Below are 26,886 nucleotides of genomic sequence, written 5' to 3' on the forward strand. Positions count from 1 at the left end.
TCAGGAAATATCACCTTCAGTTGCAGTTCTAATCAGACCTGAAAAACAAGAATATGGAACTTTGTTATTTAGTTTAAGATATATTTCTCAATGTTGAAAGAACATTGTTAAGGAGAGAAGATCAAAGTAAATTTATTACCTTGTTGAAAAACCTTTGATTCTCCTCACTAACCTTGTTTTGAGCAAAACAAATGAAACATAAACCCAATCCTTTGCACTATCCAAGTAACGATAATATGAATGCCTCCATGAACGCTTGAAGAACACAACACCGCAAAACCCCCAGAAACCCACAACAAATCCAAGTCCCATGCCAATGTAAAACCATTTCATGAACTGATCATCAGAATCTTCTTCACCTCCTACTGCAGGTTTGCCAGGAGGTGGTTCCACCATTGAGCAATTCGGTGAAACAGGAGGACCACAAAGTCCGCTATTATGGGAAAATGATGAAGGATCAAAGCTCTGTAGTTGAGTGCTAGTTGGAATTTTTCCAGACAAGTCATTGTAAGACAAGTCCAAGATACTTAGAAATGTTAATTCAGACAAGCTCGTTGGGATGTTTCCTGAAAACTTGTTTCTTGACAGGTCAAGCACCTCTAGTTGTCTTAGATGCCCAATCTTTTGAAGAATTTTTCCTGTAAAAAAATTTCTTGACAGGTTCAATGCAACCAATTCTTGAAGACTAATTAATTCTTCAGGAATCTCTCCTCTTAATTTGTTACACGAGAGATCAATGGCTAGTAGCAGTCCAAGTTGTGGATAGTTTTGCTTTGTTCCCTTCCATGTAATCAATGCCTCATCAACATACCTAACATCAATCAACGATTCCACATACGGTTTATCTAACAGGTGAAGCTCAATCCTTCTATCTAAACTCACTTTTTTTGCCATGGAATTGAAATTTTTGAGGCACGGTGGTATGGAATCAGATATTTTATTTACAGAGAGGTCTAAGATTTGTAGATATTTCAATTCACAAAGTTGTTGAGGAATCCTTCCCCTGAACTGATTCCTTTGAAGGCTAAGAAAAACCAAAGATAAAATCTGCTGCCCGATCCACGGAGGTATTTCTCCTGATAATTCATTATCACTCAAGTCCAGGAATTTTAAGTCTGTACAATTCTGTAAATATAAAGGTAACTCTCCTGAGAATTTATTACCACGTAAACTTAGCATTTCAAGAGAAGTCAGAGATCCTAAGGAGCTTGGAAGTGAGCCTGAGAAACTATTATCACCCAAATTCAAAGCTTTTAAAGACCGGAAACTGTGAAAACAGTCAGGAACCACTCCAGAAAATTGATTATTTGAGAGATCAAGCAATGCCAAAGAGCTTTCATCAGTAATATTGCAAATTGAGAGACTGAACCATTAAACTTGTTTTTGGAAAGGTTAATGGTCCCGGTATCACTAAAGTCTAAAGAAAAATGTGGCAATGGTCCTGAGAAATTATTAGAGCTTAGATCTAGATGGCTTATGTGGATAGAGTTATTTGGAAAAGTACCACTGATCTGATTGAAAGACATGTTTAGGTACCTTAATCTCTGAAATGGGTCCCAAAACCAGTAGGGAAGAGAATCCGAAATTCCTGAAGCAGAAATATCTAGGTATTCCAAAACCTCTAGGAAGTCCATTTGAGTCCGAAGCCAATCTGGGAAACGAGGCCCTAACTTGCAAGAGCGAAGCATTATTTGACTCAGATGAAAAGGAGGAATCCATCCGGTGTTGAATTTCAAAGTCAAAGAAGTGAACGATAAATCCAACACCTGTAAATAGGTGAAATTTGAGAGATGAGCTTCAGAAATCACATTACCATCAAAAGAATTCCCTGCAAGCCGCAAGACATGCAGGTTGGAAAGTTGTCCAATGCTTTTGCTTATGGATCCATTTAAAAGGTTGTACCCAAGATCTAGAACCCTCAAATCTGGTAGTTTTCCGATTTCATTCAACACGGAATCTCCCCTAACTTGATTCTCAGCTAATATCAAAAGATTATCACTCAAATAAAGTTCTTGAATAGCCATCATGTTCCCGAAAGCTTCTGGAATTGGACCTTTCAACTGGTTACTTGAGAGATTAAGGGAAACAAGGTTGCTGCTAACATTAAACAGCCATGGATATATGGCAGAAGAAGGGAGATTATTATCCGAGAGATCGAGATAGGTGAGCGATGTAGAAGAGTTGGCAAGAGAAAGTGATGAAGAAGATATGCTTGGAAGATCACAATGTCTTAGACTTAGTATTTGGAGCAAAGGAAGGTGGCTAATGACTTGAGACCAATCATTGGCATTGCTCAGGTTAGTGAAACTGAGATCAACCTCTTTCAAACTAGAAAGATGGGAAAGCCACTCAAGTTTTCCAACATTGAAAACCCTACCGTTGCCACCCAATCTAAGAGTCTCCAACATTGAAAGATTTCCAAGTAGAGAAGGAATTGGACCTCTAAAATTAGCATTAGAGAGATCCAGTAATTTCAATTTTTTCAAGGAACCAAAAAACTCTGGGATGAGACTTCCATTAAAATCAATACTGTTGAAATTTAAAGAAGTCAAATGATGTAGTTTAAGCAGTGAAGGGCTAATCGTACCTGCTACAACCCAATATTCCGAGCTAAAATCGAGCGTTTCGACGTATCCTGTAAGGCTGTTGCATTCGACGTCAAGCCAAGAACAGCAGTCCTCACTTTCCCAGAAGAAAAGGGCATCGTAGCCTGACGAATCCATGGCTTGAAGGCTGTGCTTAAATTCAAGTAGCGCTTTTTTCTCACTCTCTTTGCACAATACGCTTGCTTCAGTGCATTTCTCCTGAAGAAGAAGACAAGATATTGCAAAAAATAAAACAAGTTTATGAGAACTCTTACTTGACATCGTAATCATCAAATATGAAGCAAAAAGAAATGAAATAGTGTTTTGTTGTTTTATTTTTGAATGCTAATAGCTGAGGAAAGCCCTCTTTATAAAGACCCAGCTTGAATGGCATATGAGCATTCATACTGTATGGATGTTTTTAGCGGTGTTTTTAGTGGCATTTGGATAAAAAACGCCGCTAAAAAAAGAATTATCGACTCTTTTAAAAAAATGCCTCTAAAGATCGAGTATTAGTTGCGCTTTTTGGAAAGCGCCGCTAGAAATGAGCATTAGCAGCGTTTTTCAAAAAGCGCCGCAAAAAACCTAAGCCCAACGACATCTTTTTAGTTTTCGAGGCTTTAATGGCGTTTTTCAAAAAGCGTCACTAGTGCATGGGCTTTAGCAGCGTTTTTGGAAAAGCGCCGCTAACGCTCAGGGCTTTAGCAGCGTTTTTTTGAAAAGTGCCGCAAGAAATATTTTATCTTAGTTGGTTTATTTATATTAATTAAATAAAATTCAATTTCTAATTGAATATTTAAAATCTAAAAAATAATGACACGTAGAAATAATTTGAAATAAAACACTTGGAAAAATGAAAATACTATTGTTTAAAATATTTTTAGAGTTTTTGGGTACATACTTACTGATTGTGTTTTAATTTATATATTAAAAATTTCTTATATAATCGTAAAAGAGATAGTATTAATTTTAAAATATTAAATTAATTATCACTATAGTTTAGGTTTTTTGTTTAGGGTATATGATTAATTTAAGATTTAAGGCCGTTTAGGAGTTACTATTTTAAGGTTAATTTAGGGATTCAAGGGTCGGGTTAGGGTTTTGGGTTTAGATTAATTAGGTTTTTGAATTTATATATTAAATATGTTCTTATATAATTGTAAAAGAGATAATAATAATTTTGTCTAGGGTTTTTTGTTTAGGGTATATGATTAATTTAAGATTTAAGGTCGGTTTAGGAGTTACTATTTTAAGGTTTAGAGGAGTATGGATTTAGGAATTATGGATTAGGGATTATGGTTTAAGGGTTGGGATTTAAGGTTTAAGGGATTAGGGGTTTAGGGCTTAGACATTATAAGTTAAGAGTTAGGGATTTAGGGTTTAAGGATTCAAAGGTCGGGTTAGGGTTTTGGGTTTAGATTAATTTTTTTTAATTTATATTTTAAATATGTTCTTATATATTAATTAAAATACAATTTATTTTTAATTTAATATTTAAAATTAAAATACTATTATTTAAAATAATTTTAAAGTGTTTTGGGTATATGATTGATTAGGTTTTTAATTTATATATTAGATAATTTATTATATAATTGTAAAAGTGATAATATGAATTTTAATATATTAAAATTATCATTATAGTTTTTAAAGCTTTTTTTCATATTTTAAATTTTTTTGTTTTGTTTTTGTTTTCTTACATAAAAATTATATAAAAATTTTAAAATTTATTAATTCTTTTAAATATTACTTAAATTTTCAAAAAATATTTATTTAAAATTGATATGAATTATATAATAATTAAATATAAAATTGTAAAAAAAGTCCATCATTAGCAGCGTTTATTAGAAAAACGCCGCAAAAGGTAAACAAATAACGGCGTTTTGACCAAAAACACCGCAAATATATGTCAAAATTTTTCAAAACGGTACCGTTTTACTACATGAATTTAATTTTTTAGTGGCATTTATGCTAAAAACCCACAAAATCCATAATCAATTGTTTTGACATTATATAACCTCAGTGTGATATTTCAACAAAAATGAGGGGGGAAAGAAATCCCTAGAAGCCTAAAGAAAAGGGGGGAAAGATGAGGCCGATGCCGATGGAATTCGTGACGGACCCAGACGACCAAGGTTCAGCCATGGAAGTTGACAATGTCGACACACCAGAGATCTTCGACGAAGGCGTCGTCGCTTCCGACAACGAGGTCGCCGATGCCGATTTCTTCAACTAAAAAAACAAAGAAGAATCGTTTCAAGTACTCATCTATCTTTTTTTTTCCTTCTTACTTTCGCTTTTTAGGGTCTGAAAATTCTTAAAACTTTGTTCAATTTAGTGAAACTTCATTTTTCCTTTCAAATAAAGCTTCTATTTGATCTCTTTTAGTGAGACAAATGGCTGAAAATCTTATGCATGCTTTACAATTTTTCAATTTATTCAGTTTCATTCTTAATGAATGAAACTATCAATTAACTTGACAATTTAGTCATTTTTATCTCTAAACTTAATATCTATCAAATTCACATCTAAAACTTCAAGAATTCCATAACGATACTTCTCAAAGCTTTAATAATTTCACAAATTAGTACATGAGCTAGCAAATTAAGCTCTCATAACCTTAAACCATAAAAATTACAAGAAAATGACTAAATATGGCCGAATACTTTGAAGTTCTCCTTAGGTTTTCTTTGTTTAGCTGTGAGTAGAAGATGAAAAGAGATGATGAAAATGTTGTTTTCATCCCCTATCCCTATTTTTATGTTTATTATATTAAGTTAATTAACTTTAACTTATTAATTCAATTTTAATTTTAATTATTTATATACATACATAATCCTAACCGTCCACCATTATCAATTCCAACATGGTCTAACTGCAAATTTTAGACCTTTAGTTAATTGCAATTTAGATCCTCAACCCATTTTCTAATTAAAAATCTATAGCGATTAAAATTTACGATTTAGCTCCTAAACTTTAATTAATCACTAATTCGATAAAATTACCTATTCGAATTTCAATTCATTAATATAATAACTCCGAAAATATTTATTAAATATTTACGAGCTTGGTTCATAGAAAGGGAATTCCAAAATCGTATTTTTTGACACCACTGACTTTCGAGTCATTACAGTGATGGTTATAATAGCCACTAAAGGTGCTATTGTGATAAAGTAGAGAAAATAATAACACAAAGGATTGTTTATGCGGTTTAATTTTTGTACATTTTGGAATCTAACTATAATTATAATTTAAATACTATATTAATAATATTTTATTATATTTATTGAAAAAGTGAAGGTAGAAAAACTGTGTGGACAATTAAATTATAGGTGTTAAATTTTTTAATATCCATTATAATAAAAATATTAATAAATTGGAAAGCAAACGAAAAGTCGAAATGAATCTCTTAAGAAATTGAAATCAAACAAATGTGGAATGAAATAAGTTGACGACATTTTGTAGAGAAAACATTGAAATTGGATTTTATTTTTAAAATTTATCAAATTATATTTACTTTTATCTTTAATTTTTAATATATTTAATGATTTTATATACTTACATTTTAATACTTATTAACATAATAATAAAATATTTTAAGGATATATAAAATTTATATGATAAAAAATTAACTATAATTATGTCAATTCAAATATTATAATAAAAATTCAAATCATAATTGAAGTATTTTAATATATTCAATATGAAATATAATTTTATTTCATGTAATTAATAGAATTATTAAAATAATTAAAATATATAAGTTATTTTAATTATTCAAATATGTACTAATAAAAAATTCTAATCATTTTAAAGCATTTATAAAAACTATTAAAAATGATATATTGTAAATCAAGCTCTTCACAATTCAATTTTTAATTTGGGTAAACTACCTCACTAGTCACTCTAAATAGGGAAAGTCATTCCTATTTTGGTCATCCCAATCTTTTTTTTATAATTTCGACACCAAAAAATAATTGATTAAATTAGTTACTCCACCATTAAATTGTAACAGAATGTTTATTGCTAATTTCTTATTTTGAATCACTTTAAATAGTAATCATTCTTATTTTGGTCACTTTAAAATTATGGTAAACTACCTTGTTAGTCACTCTAAATAAGAGTTACTCCTATTTCGACACCTCAAAAAATACATGTAAATACACAGTTAGTCTTCTATTACCATTTTAATGGCGAGTGACAAATTTGATAGATTTCTCTTTTAGGTGATCAAATTAATGAAAGAAAATGATGACAAAAATAGGAATGATAAATTTAATAAATGTCTTTTAAATGAGAGTTATTATTTTTAAGTGTGACCAATTTTCTTGTAAAATTAAAACTCTGATTTATAAATGTGATGGGATTAATGTTATAAATACCTTGTTATAGTTAGCATCAATTCGCGATTATGGATGTTTATTCTTTCAATTTTCTTCTTTAGTTAATGACTTTACGATCCAATGTGAATAATTTCTCAATAACGTGTGATAGGGTGGAATTTGATACGCCTACTAAACCTGACTTAGACTTGCTTTTTGTTTCAATTAATTTAATTTACCCAGAATTTTCTTCTTCAGTTTCATGCGAAGCAAACGAACAATGGGTCTTGAATTCTTCAATAATATGAATCAGAAATTACCTTGCAATTGATGTGTCCAATTACATTTTGACAATAAGCACTAATTAAGGCCTGTTTTGCTTTTGTTCTAAATTCCACTTCAGCTTTACAATGTAATTTTTCAATTTTCCACACTAAACTTACTTTTTGTGTTAATTTTTTCAATGATAATGGTAAAATATTTATAGCTATTTAAGTGTTCTTTATTTCTTTAGAATGGAAAAGGTGTAGTGGACAACTAGAGTTGCCTTTTGTATTAGTTAATTTAATTTTCCATCTATTTTCTTCTTCAATCTCCTACTCACCACCAAAAACACATTGCAACTATTTTTTTCCTTTTTCTTTTTTCTTTTTTTGAGCTCAGCAAATAAAATTTTATTAATAAAGGGCAAAGCACCAAACGAATTCAATTGTTAAAATATTTTGTCTTGTGAATTAAAATAGAAAATTTTGTAATTATTTAATTGATTCTAAATGAATTCCACTTGTGTTGCTTGGTTAGAATTAGGTGATACTATCGGTAAGCTGAATCCTAGGCTACAACTTATAGGGTCATTTATTGATAAGGAAAATAATTTCAACGAATTTCCTCTTGATTATCGAGAAGGTAAGGAAAGATTGGTTGCTAGGCGTGATATTAGCGACTAAAATTAATTTATTAAAAAACACTAAAACTATCTTTGCATTGATGATCAAACTCATGAATCAAATGAAGACTCATGAATCAAATGAAGATTTTACCTTTTGTTAGATTTTCAACATATTGGTTTTTCTTATATTTCATTTTGTGATTTTTCTTACATAGTTTTAATTTTAATTTTACGACTATAGTTTTAATTTTAATTTTACGACTAGCTAATTTATGAACATATTATTAGAAGTGAATTATCGTAGCACAAACTAGAAACAACTATTCGTCAACGACTTTAACTTTCCCTTTATCATGAGATGGTCCTACGTCGTTGTTAGCTACGTAATTAAACCCGAATACAAAAACTCATTAATCACACAATTCAAATAGAAATCGACACAATATTAACATGAGTACATTCCATTCATTTTAGTCTGTATAAGCCCTAATATTCGAAATGCTCGTAACTTTCGGTTTGCTTTCATATTTCTCCACTAGAGACCTCGAACTTTCAGTTCATGACAAAATTTTCCTACAACTTTCAATTTATTTAATTCGGTCCCTAATATTCCACATTAATGTTTTTAAAGCCTTTAAGCTTAAATCTAGCTTATTCTTATAACTCCCATTACCTTACTAGCATTATAACATAATTTTCATCTAAAGTTCTTATCTTCAATCTCTCTCTAACTTAGTATTCAATATAATTTCTCAACTAAACATCATCAATTACTTAATCTAATAACTGAGCTATGCTTATCAACTATCAATGCCTAGAATTTCAACAAAAATTCAAACTAAACCTCACCTTCCTTGGGCAATCTAGTGGACGTAAAGGAAGAAAAGAACCATGAAATTTTTCTTTCTTTACCGTGAGGGAGATGAGGAAAATAAGCCTTATCTCTCTTTACTTCCACTATACTTAACTATTATTAATTATAATTAACTAGTTAAATTAATAAATAAAAGAAACTAATAGTCATAAAGTCACTATGCATAAGCTAATGGAACTTAATGACATATATCATGTTTGGCCACAAAGTTTATTTTAACCATGGAATATTTGCTTTTAAGGACATGATCATTTGCTAATCAATGACATGTACAAAGCTTCAATCAAATTTCTTCCTCCTACTCACCTTATAATTTAGTCATGGTACTAATTATTAAAAAAAAACTTAATTTATTTAATTACTGTTCGGTTTTATTATTAATCCCGCATACGACTTGTTAATTTTTCGATTTGAAATTTTGAACGGATCAATTTAAGGAATTCAACCTTAAACCAAATTTTCTGACATCGAAGAAAATTAAGTCGTTAGAGTAAAATTATTGAAAATTTGAAATTATGTCATTTTTAAATATCAGTCCAATAATTTTATATTTATTGATTTTATGAACAGAACTTTGTTTGGATAGGAATTTTAAAATTTTCAAGATTTTAGAATACAATCATTTTAACATGTTAGTATTTATAATTATTTTATTTAAATTTTTAATTTTAAAATAATTAAATGGTTGAAATATCATAAGTTTAAAAAATAAATATGAAAAACAGAATAATGATATTAAAATTAAATAATATAATGCAATATGAGTATTCTTAAATTTTAAAATATATATATTTTTAATACTATATTATATATTAGAAATAAGTGTTAACTCATAAATTAGCATTTAAACTATACTATATTACATATCAGTTAAAAAAATCAGCAAATAATAATTTGCCAATCATAAAAAGTTTAAAAAATATTTTTTAATTATTTTATTTTATAGTTTTCTTTTACATCATCTCTCTCTCGGTTGAGATGCTAACGATTTATTTCATCAATCAGAACTAGCGTTTTTACAACTAGATCGAGATAGGGGGTTAAACCAATTGACTTGCAAATCGATACGGATTGATTGAACCAAGCTAAAAAGATAATTGACCCCGTTATCTCTATTTTTAATTTTTTTAAAATTTTTAATAATATTTGATATAATTGGAAAAACTGATCAAACTGAGAATTAGTGACTTAGCTGGTTTGACCATCAATTTCATTCTAAAGAAAGAAAAAAATAATAAAAACTATATATATATATATATGAAAGAAAATAATGTTTTTGTCTATTTTGCTACATAAGGTTTCACTTGTAACAAAAAAAAATAGGTACCAAAATGGAAAAAAAATACTGTTGGAACTAAGAAAATGAAAAATGTAGGCAAGACAGTTTCTTGAGCATAAAGGCTCGATACTTGCTGAGCAAACAATATAGAATCAAACTTAAAAGACAAAAGAAAAGAAAGAAGAGAGAGTTTGATGATGAAACTTTGATGAATTCTTCATTCTTTTGTAAGATGGCATAATGCCAATACATATACCAGACATATGTTGGTCAAGAAAAACAAAATGGTTACCTAAACATTACCTACTACCACTAAGTACATTGAAACTTGTTGAAACAAAACTTGCACACTTGGTTAAGCTGATTTATCAGCTCAAACATCAACAAATTACATCAAGTACATCAACAACTTCGTTCTAATCTAACTAAGTTACAAAATATCATTTGAAAGTAGTAAAATGAATCAGCAGCATGAACTTTAGCTACAACTGTTTGGTTCGGGCAGCTTCTGTTGCTTCTTGTTAGCATGCAGGCCAACTTCAACACTCCTCCTTGGCTTGCATACTACTGCAAACTCCCAATTTGACTCTCAAATGCTCAAACCTTGACACACTAAAGGGCTTTGTCAGGATATCAGCAAGTTGATCATAAGAACTGTAATGAATCAGTTTCACCTCTTGAGCTTGTTCCATTTCCCTAACAAAATGAAACTTAATCTTGAAGTGTTTTGTTCTCCCACGGAACACTGGATTCTTTGCAATTGCAACAGCAGACTGGTTGTCACATTTGATCTCTGATGCTTCCTTTTGGTGTAGATTCAAGTCTGGCATGATTTTTCTTAACCAAATTGCTTGGTTAACAGCTCCTGTAGCTGCCACATACTCTACCTCAGCTGTTGATTGAGCAACTACTGTTTGCTTCTTTAAACTCTAATAAAAAATAGTTGAACCAAAGGTAAATAGATACTTTGAGGTGATTTTCATATCATCTATCAATCCAACCCAGTCACTATCAGCATAACCAAGTAGCTTCATGATATTAACTTTACTGAACATCATTCCAAAGCTCAGTGTACCTTTGATGTACCTAAAAACTCTTTTGGCAGCTTGAAAATGCTTCTCATTACAGTAATGCATGAATCTAGATAGAAGACATACTGCAAACATAATGTCTGGTCTAGTAGCTATCAAATAGAGCAAACATCCAACCAAACTTCTATAGGTTGTGTCATCTACTTTCTTGAAATCACCTAGGCTTGATAGCTTTTCTCCAACAGCAGCTGGAGTGCTTGTTGCTTTACAATTCAACATGGAGAACTTGTTCAGAATCTTCAAGGCAAATGCCTTCTGACTTAGAAAGATCCCTTGCTGAGTTTGACACACTTCCAGGCCAAGGAAGTAGGACATTTGTCCTAAATCAAACATCTCAAACTTTTTCTCCATTTTACCTTTGAAACCAGCCAGTAATTCATAACTTGCCTGGAAGGAAGTAGGACATTTGTCCTAAATCAGACATCTCAAACTTTTTCTCCATTTTGCCTTTGAAACCAACCAGCAATTCATAACTTTCTCCTGTCACCAACAAGTCATCAACATATAGGGACACTATGAGCTGTGTTTCATTGCCTTTCTTCTTCACATACAGGGTTGGTTCACTAATGCTTATCTTGAACCCCAAGCTAGCTAGGTAGCTATCGATTCTATCATACCAGGCTCTTGGTGCCTGTTTTAAGCCATACAAGGCCTTTTTTTAGCTTGTACACATTATCTTCCTTGCCTACAATTTTGAAACCTTCTGGTTGTTCAACATAGATCTCCTTATCAAGAAAACCATTGAGAAAAGTAGACTTTACATCAAGTTTATGAATTTTCCACTGCTTCTATGCAGCCAAAGCAACTAATAGCCTAATTGTGTCAAGTGTGGCTATTGGTGCAAATGTCTCGAAGTAGTCAATGCCAAAATTTTGATTGAATCCCTTCACAACTAGCCTTACCTTCAGCTTGTTCAGAGTTCCATCAGCATTGTGCTTGGCTCGAAACACTAATTTCACTCCTGTGACCTTCCTATTGGCTGGTCTTGTAATAGCTCCCAGGTTTGATTCTTGTGAATCATGCTCATTTCATCAACCATGGCCTATTTCCATCCTTGTTGAGCCTCAGCTTCTTCAAAACAGCTTGGTTCAACAACAGCCACTTCAACTCTCTCATATATCTCACTTAAAGGTTTGGTTCCCCTGACTGGCTCATGGTTAATGTCTAATTTAAGAGCATTTTGATCAGCTTTAGTCTGATCCATCATTAGATCTTCAGTAGCACAATCTGGTTTATTCTTATCCCAATTTCAGCCTGACTTCTCATCAAACACAACATCTCTGCTTACAAAGACTTTGTTGGTTAAGAATCCAAAATCTTTTAGCCTTTCTTCACATTGCTGTAGCCTACCAAGATACTAGGTTGCGCCTTATTGGCTAACTTGTCCCTCTTGATAACAGGAACATGTGTATAACAGATGCAACCAAAGACTTTCAAGTGAGCAAGTGATGGTTTGAACCCAAACCAAGCCTCAAATGGAGTTTTTTGAATCAATGCCTTGGTTGGTAGCCTGTTTTGAAGGTAAACTACAGTGTTGACTGCCTCAGCCCAAAGTGTCTTAGGCAAATCCCTTTCAAACATTAAGCACCTGGCCATATCCATCAGAGTCGATTCTTCCTCTCATTAACACCATTTTACTGAGGTGTATAAGTATTGGTGAGCTGGTGCTTAATGCCAGCTTCATTACAAAAGCCCTGAAACCTTGCTGAAGTGTATTCTGTGCCATTATCTGACCTCAATGTCTTTAGTTTGCAACCTATTTTTGTTTCTGCTACAGCTTTGAACTTTCAGAATACAGAGGCCACTTCTGATTTTTGCTTTAGGAAGTAAATCTAGCAATATCTCAAGCAGTCATCATGAAAAGGATAAAATACTTGCTACCATTCAAAGACTCTGTCTTTATAGGGCCACACACATCAATGTGGACTAGTTGCAATTTTTCTGAGGCTCTTTAGGCCTTGTTCAAAGGAAACGGTAATCTGACTGGCTTTCCTAGCTGACACACTTCATAAACATCTTCTTCCTCAACTGATTTGGAGAAGTCCAACCAAGTCTTCTTTGGTCAATTGAGCCAGTGACTTATAGTTAACATGGCCTAGCCTCTTGTGCTACAGCTTAGATTCATCTAACATTGTTGTGTAGGCACTGTTTGAGCTCTTGTTCCAGTCTACTACAAAGCTTCTATCGACCATGGTCACTGACAAAAGCATGGATCCACTTGGATCATTGATCAGGCATTTTTCGCCTTTGAATACTACTGAATAGCCCTTTTCTAGCAACTGAGCTATACTTAGTAGATTTCTTTCAATTTTAGGCACAAACAAGACATTTGAAACAAGTTTGATACCTGTGGGAGTGTCAATCAACACATCTCATTTGCCTTCTGCTTTGATGATGTGTCTATTGCCAACTTTCACCCTTGTTTTGAAGCTTCTATCAATGCCCTTGAAGATAGCAGCATTAAGAGTCATGTGGTTCATGCAACCACTGTTTATCATCCATCCTTTTGTGGCTTTTCCTTTGGCATCTAAGCAAGAGACTGCAAAGACTTACTCTTCCTGGTCATTGCCTTCTTCTACCACTTGAGCTTCAACTCTTGGCTGTTGAGGTTGGTTTAATCTCAGTTTACCTTTGTTTCTGCAGATTTTTTCAGTATGGCCCATCTTTTTGTAGACTTTGCACAGCACATCAGGCCTAAACTAACAATTTTCTCCTAGATGACTGAGCCTTTTCCAGTGTGGGCAATGTGGATATCTCCTTCTTGCTCCATCTCTTCTTGGCTTGTCAGACCAAGCCTTTCTCCCTTTGTAGCCGAGGAGCTCGAGGCAGGTCTGCTCTTAACTTGGAAGGCACCTTATTGATGCTCCTCCTGCCCGCTGGCCCTTCTTTACTCTTGAGCATAAAGAGCATTGGTCAACTCAGTCAAAGAGATGCTAGCCAGATCTCTCGAGTCTTTAAGGGAAGAGATATTGGCTTCATATCTCTCAGGCAAAGTTGAGATAACCTTCTCTACAATTATTGCTTCACTAAACTGGTCCCCAAGCAATCTAATGCTATTCATAATAGCCATGATTCTGTCTAAATATTGCTTTATTGTTTCTTTATCCTTCATCTTTAAATTTTCAAAGTCTCTTCTCAAATTTAAGAGTTGTTGTTGTCTTGTCCTTTCAGTCCCTCGAAACTCCTCCTTCAGCCTATCCCAGGCCTCCTTTAGTCCCTATACTCGTAACGATCAAATTATACTTTACAAATTAGTCCCTATTCATCTCTAAGCAGTTTGCCAGCGCGTAGATCTCGAAAAGTTATTCGAAATAAAAAAATCGTCTTAATCGGACAACCGAGCCAAAAGTTATGGCCTTTCAAAGTTTTCCAAGCTAAAAACACACTGTTCATGCCATGTCAGTAAATCGCGTCCTAGAGGGCGCGATTTCCTTCCACATCAGCAAATCGCGCTGACGTGGACACAATTTCCTGCGCATACCCTGACATCGCACTGACGTGGAAGCGATTTCGCGGAAAATGACCTATTCCGGTAAATAATCAAAAAGTCGGCCCATTTTGATAAATTTAAAAAAAAACTTTTATTGGTGAATTGCCCACAAAAATATTTAGGCATGACAAAATGGGCTGTAAATAATACACCTACTTGGATAGTGTTTTATCTTAATTGACACGTGTGTAATATTTAACCAATTTGTAAAAGCCATCGTGGCACTATCCCATCCTAGCATACCAATAATCGTCTCCCACGTATAATCCAAGAAATTTATTTCCGTTTTTAACTATAATCCAACAAATTTCCCCCCTCCAAACATACAAGACATCACTATTTCCAAATCCTTCACTCTCATCCAAATCTCCTCTTTTGTTTCCTGCAATTAATTTCCTCTCCCCCCATGGCTTCCATAACGGTTGCTTTCTCTCCGATTACCACCACCGCTTTCGCCTTCTTCTTCTTCGGTTTCGATCGAGAATATCCGTTAGATTACCGGATTTCGTGGTCTCAAGAGTAAATCGACGTCGGCGTCGGTGGTTCCGTTGTTCGATCGGTGATCCGGAGCCGCTTATACGCCATCGAGGTGGCCGTGTGGTATGTGAAGCCAGGAGACCGCTTTTGATGGTCAGTTCCTTTGTTTTACTTCACTTGGTTAGATTTACTTGTCTTCTTTGCTATAATTGTTTTTTAGTTGATGGTTGTTTGGAAAGTGAAGGAAAGTGGAAGAAATTAGAAAGGATTACTTGTTGAAAATGAAAAAAGAAATTAATTTGTGTTAAATAAAATCATTGGTTTATAGGGCTACAAACTAGCCGATTTTACATATTTAATCTGGGATGTTTACGAAATAAGATTTTAGTAGAATTAACGATTCTTTTGTTAAAGGTGGTAAATTTGTTTTGGGTTTTATGAAAAGGAAGTAATTGTTTTACATCTCAATGAATTCCTAATTCTTCTCTCCAAGATTTGAACTCGAAACTTATAGGTTGAAACTTGAAAGTAAACTTATTAGGACTTGTTGAGTGAAACTCTTTCGGTAGAAGCCTTCAAAGTTTCGTCTATCGAGCGACTAATTGGATCCAATATTCTTGATTGTCCCTTGTCATGTCGATTTTGTCTCTCGTCTCTGCGGAGAGCCAAAGTGCCGTTAGCGACTTGGTTCATAGAAGAGGAGTGTCTCGAGAAATCGAGTCAGTACATGGACGCACAATCACTCACCAAGGGGCGTGAGCATCTTGACCTTGGAGGGTTTGTGCCCTTGACCAGCAGCATATAGATCACCGCTTAGAGGCTCACGGCACATTGGCTCTTGGTGGAGGTGGGAGATAAAACCTCGACACGACCTGGGGCAATACCAATCATTGTTGGGATTAGTTTGTCTCTAGTAGACGACACTTCAAGACTTCTCTCGAAAGAGTTGGCCATTATTGACTATTGCAATTGATGGCTCATATTATTGTCAACACCGTCCATGGTTTATCTCTCAAAACAAAAATAAGGGATCTTGAAATTTGTTTTGTTTGCTTGTTCGAAATGAAAGAGGATAAAAGAACAATGGAGAGTTCATGCCATTATTACCGATTTACCTTGCCATTGTATTTAGAACTAATATCCGTGAAATATATATAGCTATATCGCTATTGATTGACTTGATGTCCTTAAGTTAATCTAGCATCAACTCGGTAGGGATATTACTAAAATATTCTTTAATATACAAAGTAACTAATATTTATAGATATAATAAGCTCCTAATTGAGATAGTATCACAAGTCAACCGAGTAGTAACTCAATTGTGATATTATTATTAAAATATCTTTTATATACAAAGTAACAAATATTAATATGAGGATGTTTTTGTCTTTTCATGCTTTTTTAATAAAATAGTACTTGGTGGGTTTGAACTTGAGGAGCATGCATATCAAAATTTAACTTTGTTATTTTATCTTGTTTTATCTGAGGATGTGTTTTATCTTGTTTTCCAAAATTGGACTTGACTGAGATTTTTCCCCGCAGTGCAACCGTAAACATTTTCAAAGTATAATTAATCAATAGTTTCTTCGAATCTGTTAATGAAGATATGTTTTTTAGTCAACTGGATTTTTACGTAACGACCATAACTTCTAGACTGGAATTGGGTGTTACAAAATTACTTTTGACAAAAAAAATAAATATACAAACCAAATATAACATAAACGTATTACAAAAAAATGAAAGAAATTAGAAATCATCAAAAAGACAAACATGTCTTAATTTATAAGTTTTTTATTAAGATTTTCTCACATGCAGGAAAAACCACCTTCAGTTGCAATTCTAATCAGACCTGAAAAATAATAATATAGAACTTTGTTATTTAGTTAAGGATATATTTCTCAACGTTGAAAGAACATTGTTAAGGAGTGAAGAAAGTCAATTTATTACCTTGTTGAAAGACCTTTGATTCTCCTCTCTAACCTTGTTTTGAGCAAAACAAATGAAACAAAAACCCAATCCTTTGCACTATCCAAGTAACGATAATATGAATGCCTCCATGAACGCTTGAAGAACACAACAATGCAAAACCCCCAGAAACCCACAAAAAATCCAAGTCCCATGCCGTTGTAAAACCATTTCATGAACTCATCACAATCTTCTTCACTTCCTCTCGCAGTTTGCCGGAGGTGGTTCCACCATTGAGCAATTTGGTGAAATAGGAGGACCACAAAGTCCTCTATTATGGGAAAATGACGAAGGATCAAAGCTCGTAGTTGAGTGTTGGTTGGAATTTTTCCGCACAAGTCATTATAAGACAAGTTCAAGTTGCTTAGAAATGTTAATTGAGACAAGCTTGTCGGGATGTTTCTGAAAACTTGTTTCTTGACAGTCAAGCACCTCTAGTTGTCTTATATGCCCAATCTTTTGAAGAATTTTTCCGTTAAAATGGTTTCTTGACAAGTTCAATACAACCAGTTCTTGAAGACTACTTAATTCTTGAGAATCTCTCCATTAATTTGTTACAAGAGAGATCAATGGCTAGTAGCAATCCAAGTTGTGGATAGCTTTGCTTTATTCCCTTCCATGTAAGCAATGCCTCATCAACATATCTAGCATGAATGAACCATAAAGCCACACCACTCACACCCTCACATCTAAGATGTGATGCTCAATCCTTCGATCTAAACTCACTTTTTTTGCCATAGAAGTGAAATTATTGAGGCATGGTGGTATGGTACCAGAGATTTTATTTACAGAGAGGTCCAAGATTTGTAGATATTTCAATCCACAAAGTTGATGGGGAATCCTTCCCTTGAACTGGTTCCCTTGAAGGCTAAGAAAACCAACGATGAAAGCTTCGACCGATCCACACGGTATTTCTCCGATAATTCATTATCACTCAAGTCGAGAAATTTTAACTTGGCACAATTCAGAAAGATGAAGGTAATACTCGAGAATTTATTACCACGTAAACTTAGCATTTCAAGAGAAATCAGAGATCCTAAGGAGCTTGGAAGTGAGCCTGAGAAACTATTATCACCCAAATTCAAAGCTGTTAAAGGCGTGAAACTTCCAAAACAGTCTGGAACCACTCCAGAAAATTGATTATTTGAGAGATCAAGCAATTCCAAAGAGCCTTCATCATTAACATTGCAAATTGGAGAGACTGAACCATTAAACTTGTTTTTGGACAGGTTAATGGTCCCGATAACACCAAATTCTAAAGAAAAAAGTGGTAATGGTCCTGAGAAATTATTAGAGCTTAGATCTAGTTGGATTATGTGGATAGAGTTATTTGGAAAAGTACCACTGATCTGATTGAAAGACATGTTTATGTACGGTAATCCACGAAATTTGTCCCAAAACCAAGAAGGAAGAGAATCAAAATTCTGAAGTGAAATATCAAGGTATTCCAAAACCAGAGGAAGTCCATTTGAGTCCGAGCCAACTGGGAAACCAGCCCTAACTTGCAAGAGCAAAGCTTTGTTTGACTTAATTGAAAAGGAGGAATCCATCCGGTGTTGAATTTTAAAGTTAAAGAAGTGTACGATAAATCCAAGACACAGAAATTGGTGAAATTTGAGAAATGAGCTTGAAATCACATCACCATCAAAAGAATTTCCGCAAGCCGCAAGACATGCAGTTGGAAAGTTGTCCAATGCTTTTGCTTATGGATCCATTTACAAGGTTGTACCCAAGATCTAGAACCCTCAAATCTGGTAGTTTTCCGATTTCATTCGACCCTGAATCGCCCCTAACTTGATTCTCAGCTAGTACCAAAAGATTATCACTTAGATAAAGTTCTTGAATAGCCTTCATGTTCCCGAAAGCTTCTGGAATTGGACCTTTCAACTGGTTACTTGAGAGGTCAAGTGAGACAAGGTTGCTGCTAACATTAAACAACCATGGATATATGGCAGAAGAAGGGAGATTATTATCAGAGAGATCGAGATAGGTGAGAGATGTAGAAGAGTTGGCAAGGGAAAGTGATGAAGAAGATATGCTTGGAAGATCACAATGTCTTAGACTTAGTATTTGGAGCAAAGGAAGGTGGCTAATGACTTGAGACCAATCATTGGCATTGCTCAGGTTAGTGAAACTGAGATAACCTCTTTCAAACGAGAAAGATGGGAAAGCCACTCAAGTTTTCCGACACTGAACATTTTTTTGAAATTATGGCGATACGTTACGTCTCCACCGTTACCACCCAATCTAAGAGTTTCCAACATTGAAAGGTTTCCAAGTAGAGAAGGAACTGGACCTCTAAAATTAGCATTGGAGAGATCCAGTAATTTCAATTTTTTCAAGGAACCAAAAAACTCTGGGATGAGACTTCCATTAAAATCATTACTGTTGAAATTTAAAGAAGTTAAATGATGTAGTTTAAGAAGTGAAGGGCTAATCATACCTGCTACAACCCAAGATTTCAAGCTAAAATCGAGAATTTCGACGTATCCCGTAAGGCTGTTGCATTTGACGCCATGCCAAAAACAGCACTCCTCAGTTTCCCATAAAAAGGGCATTGTCGCTTTGACGAATCCATGGCTTGAAGGTCGTGCTTAAATTCAAGTAGCGCTTTTTCTCACTCTCTTGCACAATACGCTTGCTTGATTGCATTTCTCCAAGAAGAAGACAAGATATAGCAAAAAATAAAACAAGTTTATGAGAACTCTTACTTGACATCGTAATCATCAAATATGAAGCAACAAGAAATGAAATAGTGTTTGAATGGCACATGAGCATTCATACTATATGGATGTATTAAACCTTTAATGGACGACTTCAACATTGATTTAGAGTTTTGTCGTTTTCCTTTTTCTTGAACGAGTAGTTGCTAATTACTAAGAAAAATATAGTGTTTGAATGGAAGTGATTGTAACACCTTAATCTGACCCGATCACTGGGTTCAATCTATAATGTGACGTATTCATTAATTAATTACCATTCAATCATTCATAGCAGTTTCAAATCACACACAGTTGCACTTAGTGACATATAATATATCAACAATTTGTTAGGCACGTATATGCATTGCATTCTCAAACACCTTCTCATACTTTAGAGCATTCAACTAGAGGAATCTAAGTTACATACCATATATATACACATAACAACATGTCAAAGTTAATTATATACCATCTTTAACATCAAATTCAACATGATCCACCCACCTAGATACATACATAATCCTTACCGTCCACCATTATGAATTCCAACATGGTCTAATTGCAAATTTTAGACCTTTAGTTAATTGCAATTTAGGTCCTCAACCCATTTTCTAATTTAAAATCTATAGCGATTAAACTTTACGATTGAGCCCCTAAACTTTAATTAATCACTAATTCGATAAAATTACCTATTGGAATTTCAATTCATTAATATAATAACTCCGAAAATATTTTATTAAATATTTACAAGCTTGGTTCACGGAAACGGAATCCCAAAATCGTATTTTTTGACACCACTGACTTTCTGGTCATTATAGTAATGGTTATAGTAGCCACTAAAGGTGATATTGTGATAAAATAGAAAATAATAACACAAAGGATTGTTTATGCAATTTAATTTTTCTACATTATTGAATCTAACTGTAATTATAATTTAAATATTATATTAATAATATTTTATTATAATCTAAATAAGAGTTACTCCTATTTTCGACACCCCAAAAAAATACATGTAAATGCATGGTTAGTCTTCTATTTCCATTTTAATGATAGGGTGACAAAGTTGGTAGATTTGGTTTTGGGTGATCAAATTAATAAAAATAGGAAAGATAAATTTAGAGTGACAAATTGAATAAATATCTTTAAAATGAGAGTTATTATTTATAAGTGTGATCAATTTTCTTGTAAAATTACAACTCTGATTTATAAATGTGATGGGATTAATGTTATAAATACCTTGTTATAGTTAGCACCAATTAGCGATTATGGATGTTTATGCTTTCAATTTTATTCTTTAGTTGATGACTTTATGATCCAATGTGAATAATGTCTCAATAACGTGTGATAGGGTGAAATTTGATAGGCCTACTAACCCTGACTTAGACTTGCTTTCTGTTTCAATTCAATTAATTTAATTTATGAATTCTTGAATAATATGAATCGGAAAAGACCTTGCAATTCTAATTGATGTGTCCAATTACTTTTTGACTATAAGCACTAATTAAGGCCTGTTTTGCTATTGTTTTAATTTTCATTTAATATTTTCATTCCACCCCGTACTTATTTGTAAAACACATTGTTATTGTTAGCACTTATGAGAGATTATGGATGTTTATGCTTTCAATTTTCTTCTTTAGTTGATGACTTTACGATCCAATGTGAATAATGTCTCAATAACGTGTAATAGGGTGAAATTTGATAGGACTACCTAAACCTGACTTAGACTTGCTTTTTGTTTTAATTAATTTAATTTACCCACAATTTTCTTCTTCAGTTTCATATGGTGGGTCTTGAATTCTTCAATCATTTGAATCAGAAAATACCTTGCAATTGCAATTGCAATTGATGTGTCCAAATTAAATAATATAATGCAATATGAGTATTGTTAAATTTGTAAATATTTTTAATACTATATTATATATTAGATATAAGAGTTCACTAATATTTTTTGAACTCTTTTATTTTATAGTTTTCTTTTACATCATCTCTTTCGGTTGAGATGCTAACGATTTATTTCATCAATCAGAACTAGCATTTTTACAACTAGATCGAGATAAGGGGTTAAACCAATTGACTTGCAAATCGATACGGATTGATTGAACCAAGCTAAAAAGACAATTGACCCTGTTATCTCTATTTTTATTTTTATTTTTATTTTTTGAATTTTTAATAATATTTGATAGAATTGGAAAAACTTTTCCAACTGAGAATTAATGACTTAACTGGTTGGACCATCAGTTTAGAATTCTAAAGAAAGAAAAATAAATAAAAACAATATATATATAAAAGAAAATAATGCTTTTTGTCTATTTTGCTACATAAGGTTTCACTTGTAACAAAATAATAATAATAATAATAATATAGGCACCAAATTGGAAAAAATACATAGATTAGGTAGCAGTTTATGGGTTAAGTTTTTTCTATAAATAAATTTGACGGTTTAACTAACGGAGATACCAACTTGAGAAAAATAAGTAGTTTAGGTACTTATGTAGCAAAAAAAAAAGTTTAGGTATCAAAATAAGAAAAGATATAGTTTAAATACCAATTTGTAAGTTAAGCATAGAAATAAAGAAGATTTCAACATTTTATGGAAACTATTGTTATAATTTTGATAAATTTTCTCCAATCAATATATGTTCCTTTTATTAGCAATTTGTTGATAAAATTACTTTGGATAGAAAAGAAATATACAAACCAAATATATATAAGATAAACATATTACAAAAAAGTCAAAGAAAGTCATCACAAATCTCTTCCTGGTACATAGAAATTAGAAATCATCAAAAGGACAAACATGTATTAATTTATAAGCTTTTTATTAAGATTTTCTCACATGCAGGAAAACCACCTTCAGTTGCAGTTCTAATCAGACCTGAAAAAATTAATATAGAACTTTGTTATTTAGTTAAGGATATATTTCTCAACATTGAAAGAACTTTGTTAAAGAGTGAAGAAAGTCAATTTATTACCTTGTTGAAAGACCTTTGATTCTCCTCACAAGCCTTGCTTTCAGCAAAACAAATGAAACATAAACCCAATCCTTTGCACTATCCAAGTAACGATAATATGAATGCCTCCACGAACGCTTGAAGAACACAACACTGCAAAACCCCCAGAACCCGACCGCAAATCCAAGTCCCATGCCAGCGTAAAACCATTTCATGAACTCATCAGAATCTTCTTCACCTCCTACTGCAGGTTTGCCGGGAGGTGGTTCCACCATTGAGCAATTCGGTGAAATCGGAGGACCACAAAGTCCTCTATTATGAGAAAATGATGAAGGATCAAAGCTCTGTAGTTGAGTGCTGGTTGGAATTTTTCCAGTCAAGTCATTGTAAGACAAGTCCAAGATACTTAGAAATGTTAATTCAGACAAGCTCGTTGGGATATTTCCTGAAAACTTGTTTCTTGACAGGTCAAGCACCTCTAGTTGTCTTAGATGCCCAATCTTTTGAAGAATTTTTCCTGTAAAAAAATTTCTTGACAGGTTCAATGCAACCAGTTCTTGAAGACTATTTAATTCTTCAGGAATCTCTCCTGTTAATTTGTTACACGAGAGATCAATGGCTAGTAGGAGTCCAAGTTGTGGATAGCTTTGCTTTGTTCCTTTCCATGTCAGCAATGCCTCATGAACATACCTAAGCTGAATGAACCATAGAGAAGACACTTCATCTAAGAGGTGAAGCTCAGTCCTTCGATCTAAACTCACTTTTTTTGCCATTGAAGTGAAATTATTGAGACATGGTGGTATGGTATCAGAGATTTTATTTACAGAGAGGTCCAAGATTTGTAGATATTTCAATCCACAAAGTTGATGGGGAATCATTCCCCTGAACTGATTCCTTTGAAGGCTAAGAAAAACCAACAATGAAAGCCTCTGGCCGATCCACATAGGTATTTCTCCTGATAATTCATTATCACTCAAGTCTAGAAATTTTAACTTGGTACAATTCTGTAAAGATGAAAGTAATTCTCCAGAGAATTTATTACCACGTAAACTTAGCATTTCAAGAGAAGTCAAAGATCCTAAGGAGCTTGGAAGTGAGCCTGAGAAACTATTATCACCCAAATTCAAAGCTGTTAAAGCCCGGAAACTTTCAAAACAGTCAGGTGCCACTCCAGAAAATAAATTATTTGAGAGATCAAGTAATGCCAAAACACCTTTATCGGTAATATTGCAAATTGCCAGTAAACTTGTTTTTGGAAAGGTTAATGGTCCCTATATCCCTAAAGTCTAAAGAAAAATGTGGCAATGGTCCCGAGAAATTATTAGAGCTTAGATCTAGATGGCTTATGTGGATAGAGTTATTTGGAAAAGTATCACTGATCTGATTGAAAGACATGTTTATGTACTTCAAACCATGAAATGAGCCCCAAAACCAGTAGGGAAGAGAATCTGAAATTCCTGAAGCAGAAATATCAAGGTATTCTACAGAAGAAATATCAAGGTCAGGGGTTAGAACGTCCATTTGTGTCCGAATCCAATCTGGGAAATGAGGCCCTAACTTGCAAGAGCAAAGCATTATTTGACTCAGTTGAAAAGGAGGAGTCCATCTGGAGTTGAGTTTCAAAGTCAAAGAAGTGTAGGATAAATCCAACTTCTGTAAGTAGGTGAAATTTGAGAAATGAGCTTCGGAAATCACATCACCATCAAAAGAATTCCCTGCAAGCCGCAAGACTTGCAAGTTGGAAAGTTGTCCAATGTTTTTGCTTATGGATCCATTTAAAAGGTTGTACCCAAGATCTAGAACCATAAAATCTGGTAGTTTTCTGATTTCATTCAACACGGAATCTCCCCTAACTTGATTCTCAGCTAATATCAAAAGATTATCACTCAAATAAAGTTCTTAAATAGCCATCATGTTCCCGAAAGCTTCTGGAATTGGACCTTTCAACTGGTTACTTGAGAGATTAAGGGAAACAAGGTTGCTGCTAACATTAAACAGCCATGGATATATGGCAGAAGAAGGGAGATTATTATCAGAGAGATCGAGATAGGTGAGAGATGTAGAAGAGTTGGCAAGGGAAAGTGATGAAGAAGATATGCTTGGAAGATCACAATGTCTTAGACTTAGTTTTTGGAGCAAAGGAAGGTGGCTAATGACTTGAGACCAATCATTGGCATAGCTCAGGTTAGTGAAACTGAGATCAACCTCTTTCAAACGAGAAAGATGGGAAAGCCACTCAAGTTTTCCAACACTGAACATTTTTTTGAAATTATGGCGATACGTCACGTCTCCACCGTTACCACCCAATCTAAGAGTTTCCAACATTGAAAGATTTCCAAGTTGAGAAGGAATTGGACCTCTAAAATTAGCATTAGAGAGATCCAGTAATTTCAATTTGTTCAAGGAACCAAAAAACTCTGGGATGAGACTTCCATTAAAATCATTACTGTTGAAATTTAAAGAAGTCAAATGATGTAGTTTAAGCAGTGAAGGGCTAATCGTACCTGCTACAACCCAAGATTGCAAGCTAAAATCGAGAATTTCGACGTATCCCGTAAGGCTGTTGCATTCGACGCCATGCCAAAAACAGCACTCCTCAGTTTCCCATAAAAAAAGGGCATCGTCGCCTGACGAATCCATGGCTTGAAGGCTGTGCTTAAATTCAAGTAGAGCTCTTCTTTCACTGTCTTTGCACAATAGTTTCACGCTAGCTTTGGTACATTTCTCCTGAAGAAGCAGACAATATATTGCAAAAACTAAAACAAGTTTATGAGAACTCTTACTTGACATTGTATTAATCATCATAAATGAAGCAAGAGGAAATGAAATTGTGTTTTGTTGTTGTAATTCTGAATGCTAATAGCTGGGGAAAGGCCTCCTTATAAAGACCCAACCTGACTGGAATATGAGCATTCATACTATATGGATGTATTGAATTTATGCCTCCATAAACCACTGAAAAATTAAATTTTAATCATTTTCCACACTATTAAACCTTTAATGGAGGACTTAAACTTGCTTTTAATGAATTTATTTTCAGCACAAGTTTCTTCTTTCATCATTAGTAAACCATTGGCTTTGAATGATTTAATATTATTATATAATTAATGTTATCAGAAAATACCTTGTAATTGTTGAGTTGAATTACTTTTTTGACTACTAGTGCCAATTAAAGATTAGGCATGTTTAAGGTTTAAAGTTTTAGAGTCAAGACATTTTAGTCACTATTTCAACATTGATTTAGAGTTTTGTAGTTTCCTTTTTGTTTGAGACAGCTAAGTTGCTTATTGTTAAGAAAAATATAATGGGTTGGAATCCATCCATATAAACAGCGAATAAGAATCAAAAAGAGAAAAAGAAAATTGGACACACAAAAGGTTTGCTATAATTTTTCCATAAAAGTTTATTATAACAAATTTTATTAGAAAAGCTTAGAAGTTAATTGTAGGTTAATCTACTATGTTTTAATTAAATTAATAGAAATTTTTATATAATTAGTTCGTTTAAATTTAAATAAATTTATAAAATTATATACTTAAATCATATTTAAATTTTTATTTATTTGGAGTAAATTAATATAATGTGAACTCTATTTTTAAATATTTATACCTATAATTTACATAATATAATAAAATTGAAATTAAATAGGATAACTTTGTTAAGTTAAAAAATTAAAGGGTATTTTTTCAATATTTTCACGTTTAAACTTAAATACGATATAATATTCTTAAAGATATAAAAGGGATAATTTTAAACTAAGCAAAATTTTGATTCAATGGTAATTTAATTCATAAACTTTGATTTGGTGCAAATGAAATGTTTATTGTGATTTAAATGCACACACAAAATAATAATTTTGATTCAGATTGCACATTTTTAAAGAAATAAACACATCAATTTATTTTTATATGCAATATGTAAACATAAACCGATACTATATCTATAATTGTACTAATAATTTCATATATAAAATTATAAAAATCAAAATTGATAGAGGTTAACCAAAATCAGATCTCTTGAAAATATTTTTGTCTAGTTATTATTATAACAATGACAGGAATACTACCTTAGAAGTATAGTATTATTAAATAAATTTCCTTAGAGAATACAATTTAGGGATCTTTTGTGCTTTGTGATTATAATATAATATTGGGAAAATAATAAATGCAATGACGGTAACATCATCCAGCTTTGATTTCAGCCCAGATATGGTCTCACTTTTTGGTCCCATTTTTATTTATTTTATCATTTGAGATTATGCCTT

General features: G+C 32.9%; 4 protein-coding genes across 4 annotated transcripts; all 4 read right to left on the reverse strand.

The window, feature by feature from the left end:
• On the reverse strand, positions 1–2,867 carry LOC105767207 (receptor-like protein EIX1). Its single transcript, XM_052630496.1, has 3 exons — positions 1,537–2,867; positions 153–1,363; positions 1–38 (listed from the first exon to the last, which is right to left on the reverse strand). Exons 1-3 carry the CDS (start codon positions 2,865–2,867, stop codon positions 1–3), a joined length of 2,580 nt encoding a protein of 859 aa, XP_052486456.1.
• A 14,917-nt stretch (positions 2,868–17,784) lies between these two features.
• Positions 17,785–18,519, reverse strand: LOC128041144 (receptor-like protein EIX2). Its single transcript, XM_052630497.1, has one exon. The coding sequence runs from the start codon at positions 18,517–18,519 to the stop codon at positions 17,785–17,787; it is 735 nt and encodes a 244-aa protein (XP_052486457.1).
• A 94-nt stretch (positions 18,520–18,613) lies between these two features.
• LOC128041145 (receptor-like protein EIX1) lies at positions 18,614–19,527 on the reverse strand. The gene is made up of 2 exons (XM_052630498.1): positions 19,209–19,527; positions 18,614–19,113 (listed from the first exon to the last, which is right to left on the reverse strand). The coding sequence occupies exons 1-2, from the start codon at positions 19,525–19,527 to the stop codon at positions 18,614–18,616; spliced, it is 819 nt and encodes a 272-aa protein (XP_052486458.1).
• A 2,833-nt stretch (positions 19,528–22,360) lies between these two features.
• LOC105766730 (receptor-like protein EIX1) lies at positions 22,361–25,449 on the reverse strand. Its single transcript, XM_052630282.1, has 3 exons — positions 25,127–25,449; positions 22,644–23,139; positions 22,361–22,546 (listed from the first exon to the last, which is right to left on the reverse strand). Exons 1-3 carry the CDS (start codon positions 25,425–25,427, stop codon positions 22,537–22,539), a joined length of 807 nt encoding a protein of 268 aa, XP_052486242.1. The 5' UTR covers positions 25,428–25,449; the 3' UTR covers positions 22,361–22,536.
• Positions 25,450–26,886: the final 1,437 nt, after the last annotated feature.

Source organism: Gossypium raimondii, chromosome 5 (assembly GCF_025698545.1).
Source record: "Gossypium raimondii isolate GPD5lz chromosome 5, ASM2569854v1, whole genome shotgun sequence".
NCBI lineage: Eukaryota > Viridiplantae > Streptophyta > Magnoliopsida > Malvales > Malvaceae > Gossypium > Gossypium raimondii.

Bases quoted from the DNA above. Each gene is read 5' to 3' on its own strand.
- LOC105767207 (XM_052630496.1), bottom strand. From the start codon at position 2,867: ATGTCAAGTAAGAGTTCTCATAAACTTGTTTTATTTTTTGCAATATCT. The intron at 1,364-1,536 runs GTACCTAAACAT...TTAATGGTTCAG, and splicing joins GACCCATTTCAGAGATTAAG to TCTCTCAATTTGCAATATTA. The intron at 39-152 runs GTTTTTCAACAA...CTTGTTTTTCAG, and splicing joins GTTAGTGAGGAGAATCAAAG to GTCTGATTAGAACTGCAACT.
- LOC128041144 (XM_052630497.1), bottom strand. From the start codon at position 18,519: ATGGATTCCTCCTTTTCAATTAAGTCAAACAAAGCTTTGCTCTTGCAA.
- LOC128041145 (XM_052630498.1), bottom strand. From the start codon at position 19,527: ATGCCCTTTTTATGGGAAACTGAGGAGTGCTGTTTTTGGCATGGCGTC. The intron at 19,114-19,208 runs GTAACGGTGGAG...CGTTTGAAAGAG, and splicing joins GGAAACTCTTAGATTGGGTG to GTTATCTCAGTTTCACTAAC.
- LOC105766730 (XM_052630282.1), bottom strand. From the start codon at position 25,427: ATGATGATTAATACAATGTCAAGTAAGAGTTCTCATAAACTTGTTTTA. The intron at 23,140-25,126 runs GTACGATTAGCC...ATTTTTTTACAG, and splicing joins GCAATCTTGGGTTGTAGCAG to GAAAAATTCTTCAAAAGATT.